Source organism: Physcomitrium patens, chromosome 18 (genome assembly GCF_059467195.1).
Source record: "Physcomitrium patens ecotype Gransden chromosome 18, ASM5946719v1, whole genome shotgun sequence".
In the NCBI taxonomy this organism is placed as follows: Eukaryota; Viridiplantae; Streptophyta; class Bryopsida; order Funariales; family Funariaceae; genus Physcomitrium; species Physcomitrium patens.
The window spans coordinates 8614443-8624965 of NC_143427.1; the positions used below are offsets into that span (position 1 = coordinate 8614443).

Consider the following 10523-nt stretch of genomic DNA (forward strand, 5'->3'; position numbering starts at 1 on the left):
AATATGGAAATCAATGCAACTGGCTGCCCAAAAGTTACAGAATTTATTTTCTAGAGGGCAAGCTAGTTGTACAAGATCAACTACCTGAACAGCTCCACTGAACTCAAAAGCAAGCCAATCTACTGCCACTCGGTCTCTCTCTCCTTCAAACCCAGAAAAACAGCTAACAACACACAATCACTCAACCCTCAACTCTTTCCTCCCTTTCACCCTGGCTATTAATTTTTTCCTCCTTGAGAATGACCTGTTGCTCTTGTTGCTGCTGCTGTACCCTAATTCTGTTGTGGTTCTATGAGGAATTTTTTTCCTTTCACTACAGGTTCCAAGCCTTTGGGTGTGCACCATAGCTCCTGGACTGTACATATGGTGGATACCTGCAGTGAGCATGGGTGGAAGGTGCCCTCCTCAGGGACTCACTGTCCTTAAGTCCAACTCTCCTCCACCTCCAATCTTGTACTGGGGTGAATGAATGAGCCATGGATGTATTATGTTTTCACTTGTTCAAGCAGTGATAGATGTAGTCATTGAGAAAAATTATTAAAATTATAATTATAACAAAATAAAACCATGCAAACACAACAACATAGTGCACAGGGCATTTCTGAAAAAGCTGTGAAGCTTGCTTGTTGTCCAGATAGCAGTGAGGTTCTCTGTAATAATAATAAAAATTGCAAAAGCATTGTTGGATGTTGCAAGGTTTTGTGGCCCTCTAAAGCTCCACACTCCAATGAAAGGGATCACATGGTATCATGTTATGTTTTTCATCTGTTTTGGAACTTGTCCATCCTCGGAGGGGAGGTGATTTTTTGATTGCTGCATGATCCATTGCACTGATGTGTGGGCTCTGACAAGATTGAGGGACACCCTAAAGGGAGGAGAAGAAGCAGAAGAAGAAGAAGAAGAAGAAGAAAGGTACAACAACATCCACAGCCACTGCTGTCTAAAGATTCTAATGCTTCTTCAGAACATGGCACATGGAGAAAAGGCTACTGTCATACCATTACACACAAAAATATTTCCATTTGTAACATATACATGTACATAGTGTCCTGTATTTACTTGCCTTTTACTTAGATATTGCACATTGCCAGCTGCTGGTTTTTGGTCACTTTTTAACAAGAGGTGATTGCAACTCATTGTCAAACAGAAGATGAGAGTTATTGGAAAACAATAACATTAGGTGTTGTTTGCCATCTACCATCAAAATCCACTTTTTATTTGACTTCACCATTCATATCAGCTAACCAATTTACATGTAGAGGTGTGCGTGTGTGTGTGTGAAAGAAATGGAAAACAAATCAAATGGTTTAAATTTTATGCCAAAGCATGTTTTGGGAATGGGGACAGGATCTTCTATTAAAGATTGAATATTGAAACATGTTTATCATGCCATGAAATAAAATGTTGAATTTCCTCTCTCTACTAGGACCAATATTCTTTCTTTGGAATAATAAAAAAATAAAAGAAAAGGAGGCAGATCAATGAATCATAAAATTGGAATTTCATCTTGTCACACACATTAAGAGGGGCTTTGCTATTTCAGATAGAGGTGCTTTCTTTGCTATTGAAGTCTGCCAACTAATTGCCAGGCTTGGGTTCATCCATCCATACATGTCATGCAGCAGTTGCACATTGCAGAGCTGGGAAGTGGAATCATGGGAATCCAGATAATGAACCTGGTTCAGCCTTTGTAGAGAATAGTGTTATAGTATTTTAAAAGATAAAAAGGTGCAAACTCAGGGGTAAGAGATAATTTAAAACGTAAAAAAATATATTTGAAATAAAATATGAGTATGGGCTTTTTGTTTGGATAAACCTTGAGGAGCCTCAGTATTGTATCATATACATTATTCAGTTTGTCAGATGCCCCCTTTGACATTCAACTTTGTGATCCCATCCCAACCCAACCCCCTCTCTCCTTCTCTTCCATCCCCTCCCCCCTTTGCTTGCAAATAAGTTAATACAGTGCCCCACTCATGGCATCTTTTTAATCATTTATTTGTTTCATGGTTTTAATTTCCAAGTGCACTGTCCAGCTGGGATCATTTTGGTTTTGTGCAAGTGGGGAAAAAGGCTGACAATTCCCAATGGCAGGGTTGATTGGAAACAGTACCCTGCATGAAAGCCTTTTAGGGATGAGGTGGTAATAGAGGGGGGAGGGGGGGAGGGAAGTTCAATGACCCTTTCATCATGTTACATTTTTCCCTCATGAGGAAGAGGAAGCATGAATAAGAGTAGAAGGGGAAGGGGAAACTGATTTTTAGGGTTGGAAGAGAGAGCCAGTAACACCAGCAGAAAACTATCAACAATCTCCTGAAGGAAATAAATAAATGAAAGGGGATGGGGGGGGGGGGGTCATCACAGTACAAATCCACACCTACAGGGTAGTGAAGTCTTGATGACAAGCAGTAGTGATTGTAGTAGAAGACGGGGGAAACAATTAAAAAGTTATTTAAAAAATATACATACGGAGACCAACGATGTTTCTGTTGCCACAGACAAGATGCAGCTCAGACATTTTGGACAGAGGGCCCTCCATTCTTGACAGAATCTGTTCACCTGTTCGTCCTCACTCCCCCTCTTTCTTGTTTGTGTGGCATTCAAGGCTTGCTCTTTAAAAAGTAGAATAAAAGTTTTTTTTAGACATAAATTCAATTCTATGTAACTTATTACTGTGACCCACTTTCTCCTCCTTGTAGGAATAACTGTGATGGGTGATTTTGCACAGTTTCTTTGATGGTTCGTGTAGTTCAAGCTACAAGTAGTTAAGGGAAAGAATGGTGAATGGGCAATGAGGAATTTAGGACCTGAGAGGGCAAAAGGAAGGAAAAAAAGAAAGGGAGAAAGAACGGAAGGCAAGCGAAGATAAAGTCAATTAATACATGATAAGTGTTGCAGAAGTGGGATCCAGGGCATGGCTAGATGAATGCCATCTCAGTCATGAATGACCGTCTGACTTTATCTTGTTTTAAATGAAGCCACCCCCCCTCCCCCCTGCTTTCCGTTTTCCTTTTTTCCCCCTTTTGTTGGTGAGATTCCGCTCCCTGCCCCACCCTGCCTTCATTAGCGGGGCCACTTAGTGCTAATTTCAGCTGATTAGTGGTGCTAAATGTCAATCGTCCCCCTCCCAACCCAGCCCAGTCCGACTACATGATTTTTAATGTTCCAAATTAGGAGCCCAACTGCGACACCCCCACCACCACCCTAGTTCTCTTTTTTTTCTAATCGGTGTTCAGAGTTGGCTATGATTTTATGTTGCGCTTCATTGTGAAGGACAGATGCCAAGGTGCTTCAAAACTCTCACGTGTAGAAACCATGGTGTTCGTGATTATCGAGTCAAAATAGGTGTTTGACACGTCTAAACCAATCAAATAGGTAAAGTAACTTTCCACACATTTTGAGAGTTTTTAGACAGCAACAACAATCTAATTTTTTAGAATGGGTTGGAAGTTTGAAGAAGCAGTCATGGGGTCTTGTTGTGTGGCAAGTAATAAATCTTTAGAGAAATTTAGGATATTAATTTTTTCTCACCCTCGGAATGAATAACCAAAAAAACAAACAAACAAATAAATAATATGTTTTTTCACTATATATATATATATATATATATATACATACATGCATGTGCTAAACATTCTGGTCAAACACGGATGTAACCTTTAAGAACATAAATCTGTATTTAGAAAACACTATTTTTTCTATCAAGTGATTTAATTCATCATTAACAATAATCACGTTGCAAATTCAATCTCTCATAAAATCTATTTGTAAAAATGTGAAAAGATAACGTTTTATCATGAAAAAATATATATTTTTTATTGTGTAAATTTGAAACATCTCTAACGTAAAATCACAATGAACTCATTATCAAAAGTTGTTTTGTAACTGTTGTTGTTACTATTGTTGTTGCTATTGTAACTACTTTTAGTTTTAGTTTTATTTTCCCCTCTCTGTATCAAAAATCATCCCTAGACACTTCAAAACACGCTTGCTTTACCAATTGTTGAACTAATCGCAAAGAAGACAAAACCCAACTCATCAAAGATTCAATTTTACACGATTCTTTTTTGACATCGTCATATAATACACACTTGATCTTATTATTATTATTAAAAAATAGCGAAGAGGAATTAGTTTTGTGAAAGTTCAATCTAAATCATGGCAATGAAGGTGTCACCAAAAATTTCGCGGGGAGGAATAATTCGATGACTCGTGTCACCTTGATGCGAGGTTGGAGTCACTAACTAAGTTCCCTGGCCAGAGCAACGAGGGGTCGCAGACCAGGAACGTCGTCGATTGCGAGTGCATAGGGCAGCGGGCAGCCCAATCCGTTTGAAACTTGGAATGCGAGAGTTGGGGGGGGGGATAGTTTTGTGGTGCCCGAGGGGGCAGGGCAGCAGCAACACCAAGTCTCGGTGTGCAGTAAAAATAGGCTGGGCTGCAGAGTGCATAAAATTCGGGCAGGAAATTAGCAGAAGGGCCAAAGAGTGCCAACTGCACAGCAAAGACCATTTCCATTCCGGGCCCCTTTCCCGCACCCGCTGCCCGCGGTACCCGCATCTCCGTCACCCGTTCCGCTGCTGAACACTGCCCCCGCCTTCAGTGGAGATCATCCTACAAAATTTACTGGTGTGTATATCTGGCGCACAGTCTTTGGATCAGATCCTGCTCTTCGCGTCCGGCTAACTGGCTGGACTCGCCTATTGCTGCCCTGGGGTTAGTTTCTGTTTGGTAGCAAGCAAGCGCAAGAGAGAGCGAGCGAGAGGGAGAGAAGGAGAGTGAGTGTGAGAGAGAGAGAGAGCGGAGGAGTAAGAGCGAGCGAGCGTGAGAGAGAGAGAGAGAGAAGGAGAGCGTAACAGGAGAGAGTTCACTGCGAGGGGGGTGAAGATTGATGCCAGGCTCACGGATTGATGCTGCTGCTGCTGTTGATGATAATGAAAGGATTGTCATAGCAGGATGGCCTGGTTGGGTTGGGTTTGGTTGGGTATGGCCGTGTGAGGTTTTTTTACTAACCCCGGGCGAGGAGAATGATGATGTCGATCATCATCTCCATGAGCCTTCGTTAGCCTCGTCGATTGCTGATTCCAGTGAGAGTGGAAAGTGGATTCAGTTGGCTCGGATCGGGTCTGGTCTCCGCCTGGTGTGGTCTGGTAGACTCCGTGAGTGAACCAGAGAGAGGGAGAGAGACTGAGCGAGCGAGCGAGAGCGAGAGAGAAAGAGTAGAGAGATCTTGCACAGGCGTAGGTTGGCAAGCGAGCTAGTTCGGAGATCACATTAGCCTTTACTGCACGCTGCTTTGTGCTGTTCTACGCGGTGGCTATAGTTGGGCATAGCGAGGGAAGGACTGAGGAAAAAACTGGGCTTTGGAAAGAAAAGGAAAGAGTTGGGAGCTGGACGAGAGATTGATTATTGGATGATATGAGAGAGTGAGTAGGAAGTGCGACGGAGTGATTGAGTCGAGACGAAGAAAAAGTTTTGAAGTGTGTGCGGTTATTATATTGATTGACGTGTGAGCTATAATGGTTTTAGACGAGGTTTTTTCAGGTGCTTTGTAGTTCTCAATAGGGTGTGGCGTGTTGTAGAAATTTGAGCGTGACGTTCAAATTTGTCAGTGGATCCTTTTATGTCGGGGAGTAGGTCGCGTGCTGACGAGGGGTGATCATATTCACCTGGTCGAGTCTGGTAGACTTGAGAGACCGAGTCGGTGGGTCGGGGCAGCGGCGGTTACAGGATCTTGCGCGCATTTTTGGATAGTGAGACATGGGAAATGCGCCAAGGATGGTGTCGATGAGAGTGGTACGCGTGTGAGTAGTTCTGGATCACGGCGACGGGGTGGATTGACGCGACCCTTGCGGGGGCGGGTAAATTGGCAAAAGGGGTTTCTTGAGTGGATAGGTTTTTGCCAAAGGTGGAGTTGGTTCATCCTCCTTCGTTCTTGAAGTGGTTGTGTGGGACTGACTAGACAGGATGCAAAACACGGGGCAGTATGGGGTCTCAGACTCGCCACAGTTCGTGGTGGGGAGACCACCTGCGCACATTTTCTCAATCTCTCATGACAATATGTCCATCTCGTCTCCCTCAGCTGGCCATCCGCTCCCTGGTCATCACCCGCAACACCACCTGCCCCATCACTTGCAAGCACAACACCACCACTACGGCCCGCACCCGGGTCACCAACCTCACCCTACCTTACAAGCCCACCAGCAAATCCACCAAACTCAGTCCCCTCATGCCGCTCACGCCCCACACCCTCAACATCCGCAATTCCCGCTGGCGCAGCATCCTCAAGGCCAGCAACAGCAACAACCAGCCCAACCTCATCAGCCTTCTCTTCATCAGGATGTTGCACAGCACCAGCAGGCTCAACAGCAGGCTCAGCAACAGCAGGCTCAACAGCAGGCTCAGCAACAGCAGCAACAACAGCAGGCTCAACAGCAGGTGCAGCAACAGGCGCAGCAAGTTCAGCAGGTCCAGCAAGCTCAGCAAGCTCAGCAACAAGCGCAACAGGCTGCTCAGCAGGCGCAGCAGCAGATGGTGCAGCAGTTAGGTCTTGGGGGTCCAGACTCGCCGGAGGTTCCATCGCCGGGTGTTAGTCGGCCCTCACCCACGAATTACAGCCAGCAGCAGATTGTGAGCGCGGCGCAGGATGACGATGGGCTTGAGGAGGAGGGTAGGAGTACTGGTGCCAATCGGTGGCCCAGGCAGGAGACACTTGCGCTCATAAAGATCCGGTCGGACATGGATGCTAACTTTCGTGATTCGGGACTCAAGGGGCCTCTCTGGGAAGATGTTTCGAAGTAAGTGGTCATTCGCTTTTCCAGGTGGAAGATTGCAGCTTCTTCCACATTATTCCCACAATACGTTTGTTATTGTCTCATAGTCCTTCGGTTTCCTCCAGTTCCCATCAGTGTCCAGAAGACTTCTGATTGGCAATTTTGGATTTAGGTTCGGGTTCAAATTTATGCTAAGAGAATAAATCTTCTGTTGAATACCACTTCTTTGAGTTAATGTTAGCTTCGCATGCCAGTCCCGCTGGATTCCGATCCGATTCACCAATTCGATCTCATGAGCACTCCAGTTACTGGATTAGGGTGGTGAGCTTGTGATTGGACTGAGGTGTTAATCGAGTGGGGTTATGACCTTGCAGAAAGCTTGCTGAACTTGGGTACAATAGAAGTGCAAAGAAATGCAAGGAGAAATTTGAGAATGTGCACAAGTATTATAAGAAGACCAAGGATGGTAGGGCTGGAAGGCAAGATGGTAAAAATTATCGATTCTTTAGTCAGTTGGAAGCTCTCTACGGGGGCCAGCAGACTTCTGCTCAATTGGAGAGTAATGTTGCAGAAGTGGCAGTCGCTAGTCTCCTAGCAGGATCCACTGTGCCAGGCATAGCGGCAACTGATGACTACAATATCTCCGCTCCGAGGCCGTCTGAAGTTAGCACCGGTGTTACACTGTCAGACTCGTCTGAAGATGATTACGATGAGCTTGGGAGTGGTGAAGCTGACAATCAGGAGAAGTCGCGAAAGAGGAAGCGCATGGAAGGGGGTAAGTCTGGGACGTCGAAGCTCGACTACTTTGAATCACTGATGAAAAATCTAATGGATAAACAGGAGAGTATGCAACGGAAGTTCTTGGAATTCATGGAAAGGCGGGAACAAGACAGACAGGTCCGAGAGGAAGCGTGGAGACGGCAGGAAATAGCGCGGATGGCGCGGGAGCATGAGCTTCGAGCTCAAGAGCATGCCCTAGCTGCGACCAGGGATGCGGCCCTAGTAGCATTCTTACAGAAGGTAACTGGGCAAACCCTCCAGATTCCGCAGTTCCCCTCGCGGCCTCCTATAGTCACCGTCCCTCCATCCATAGATTCCGTTGTGGCAGCAGCTCAAAAGCAGCAGTCTACCCCTACCCCCGTAACTCCTGTCCCAGCTCCAGCTGCTCCTCCCACCACTGCTTCTCAGCAACTAGTAGTTGCCAATGTAGACGACATTGACAAGGATTCTCCTATTGATCCCAACAGTAAGAGATGGCCGAAACCGGAAGTGCTGACACTGATCAAGTTGCGGAGTGACATGGAGTCGAGGTTTCAGGAGGCGGGACCGAAGGGTCCACTATGGGAGGAGATTAGTCAGGGAATGGCTTGTTTGGGATATAACAGAAATCAGAAGAGGTGTAAAGAGAAATGGGAGAACATCAACAAGTATTTTAGAAAGACTAAAGAGAGTAACAAGAAGCGACCCGAGAATGCTAAGACTTGTCCATATTTTCATCAATTAGAGGTGTTGTATCGCCAGGGTGTTCTTGGTACCCCAAACAACAAGCAGGTCTCGAAGGTGTCAGCGGACTCACCGGCTCGTGAGCTTGTCGACCACCAAGCTGTGCCTTTAGCACACCGCATCGAAGCTGCAGCTGGCAAAGGAGGCGACACCGAGATGTTGAAGATGCTGCCCGCGGCCGCCGAAGCTGTGCAGAATGCGGCCTCCGCCGGAAACGGCACCCCTAGTGCCGCTGTGCATTTTTTCTCAAGCCCTGAGAATGGAAGCAGCGCGGAGCGAGGCGGTCCCAAGCAAGGCTCGGAGCCATCCATGTGACAGAGGTTTATTGTCAAATCGTTCGACGATTGAGTCCTCGATAATGCTGTTTATCAACGGCGTTGCGTTAATCTCCGCACTTCCAAAGCATCATATTCTGGTTCGTGTGTACGCCGTTTTCACGATCTCCCTATGTCAAGATCCACGAGCACCTGAAGAGTAAACTGGTTTGGTTTCCGTGGCCATCCGCTGACATTCAATGGGTTATTCATCGCTGCTTCAATCCGAGCTGGTGGATTGCGATGCCGACGGTTTAAATGTGAAGGGGTTTCTTCTGTATCATCTAGTTCGGATCGCGGGGCCTGAAATGTGTGAATCTCTGAGCTTACGAGAGCGAGGGGAGGCTGGGGCTGGAGGCTGCTTGGACAGATATGAATAAGTGCGCGACGCCCTCCTTGTCTTGCTTTCTGTGAGACGAGAGGAGTAGAAGGTAGGAAGTGGAGGTTGCATTCTGTAACATACATGTACCAGTAGCGTGGGATGAGAATCCTACTGAGCGTGCTGCTGTGAGATGTCCCTTAGGGTTTGAGAGTACAGAAATCAATAAGTCAGACACTCCGGTGTTATATGTTCGCTAGATTATCAGGACGGGTTTTGTGAACAAATGAGGTACATCAAGCATGCCCGTGTTCCTTTTTAGTTACAGATACAGAACTTGTTTCGAGGATGACGCACACACCGGACTATTCTCTTGGCGTATAGAATATTTCATATTTTCGCGCCTTCCGTTTTGAAGTTTGTGCGAACTACATTTTTAAATTAGACAGTTCAATTGTAGTCTAGGTCCCGTTGAATCTGGACGTTTCAATCTTTGTTGAAATTACATTTTTTGCTCGGTTTCTCAATGACATTCTACCTCAAAGCTGCTGTCGAGGCTGCGCTTTCGGTGTCCAATTTCTCTTTCCGCTGCATTATTCCCTATCTGGGCTCTGGCTCGACAGTCGGTCCTTTGAATCGTATTGATGATGCTCACTAATCCCACATTACATTGCCTACCTTGAGAGGTATCTCCAACTTAACCTCATAATGCTCTTACTTCGGGAAGGTTGCCGACCACTTCTCAAGCAATCCCATTAGACGAGTAAAGGAGCTCTGGTTAGCCGATAATTCCTGAGCTCAGAAGTTCGCACTCCCTCAAGTGGAAGAACTATCACTCTGACAAGTACTCTAGAGCTTTTTTTCTGGACTTTATCACACCGCTGGAGATTCTGAAATCACCAGATTATGTCCCGTTTGATACAGGTGGACGTTGTGCGTTGAATGGCTGCAACTGAGAGTTGGGCCTCTGCTATATCTTGTTTTGTTTCGATTGCTTTTGGTCTTCGGAACATGTGTGACTGGTTCTGAGGTGAGGCTGTCTTGGCGTCACGGAAGTACAATCTTCGAGAATAAACAAAGTGAAAATGTAAGATCCGAGAGCTTATCATGCTTGTTGGGCTGCATCGTCCCAGGCGGTAGCACGTTGAGGATAGTAGCAACCAAGGTATCGTACCTTCCGCCGGCTTCACCAGAGACGAGAACTTTAGAAGACCTGGCCGGAGGGGCAGGGTACGGCAGCTCTTGAAGTGAAAACGAGGAGGTTGAAAGCAATCAACGTCCATGGATCGAAATGCAGTTGACCTCTCACATGTCAGCGAAATTTGAAAAGGTAACAAACTGTCGATCGATAGATCGATGGGCTAAAAGGGCTGGTGATTTGACACGACTCCGTCCGCTTGGGGGCGCTTGCTTACCTGCAGCGGGTATCCCCAGGGAGAAGCAGCAATCTCCTCGAAGCGATATGCTTTCAATCACTTCAATTTGGGCTAGACGCAAGGCAGTCCAGTCTCGGGGTTCTTACTATCAGGCGGGGTATGCTTGCAGCCAATCAGCAACGGATTGATCGGGATGAAAATCAATTCATTGATCGTCCACATGAGTACTCTGCAACAG

The 10523-nt window shown here is 46.0% G+C and overlaps 1 protein-coding gene across 1 annotated transcript; it reads left to right on the forward strand.

Annotated features, from left to right (window-relative positions):
* The first annotated feature begins 5312 nt into the window (after positions 1–5312).
* On the forward strand, positions 5313–9485 carry LOC112295304 (trihelix transcription factor GTL1). Its single transcript, XM_024546675.3, has 2 exons — positions 5313–6797; positions 7148–9485. Exons 1-2 carry the CDS (start codon positions 5968–5970, stop codon positions 8589–8591), a joined length of 2274 nt encoding a protein of 757 aa, XP_024402443.1. The 5' UTR covers positions 5313–5967; the 3' UTR covers positions 8592–9485.
* Positions 9486–10523: the final 1038 nt, after the last annotated feature.

What these genes read in the sequence shown, in the direction of transcription:
- LOC112295304 (XM_024546675.3), top strand. Translation starts at nt 5,968, where the DNA reads ATGCAAAACACGGGGCAGTATGGGGTCTCAGACTCGCCACAGTTCGTG. An exon ending in CTCTGGGAAGATGTTTCGAA is followed by an intron (nt 6,798 to 7,147) that starts GTAAGTGGTCAT and finishes ATGACCTTGCAG; the next exon opens with AAAGCTTGCTGAACTTGGGT.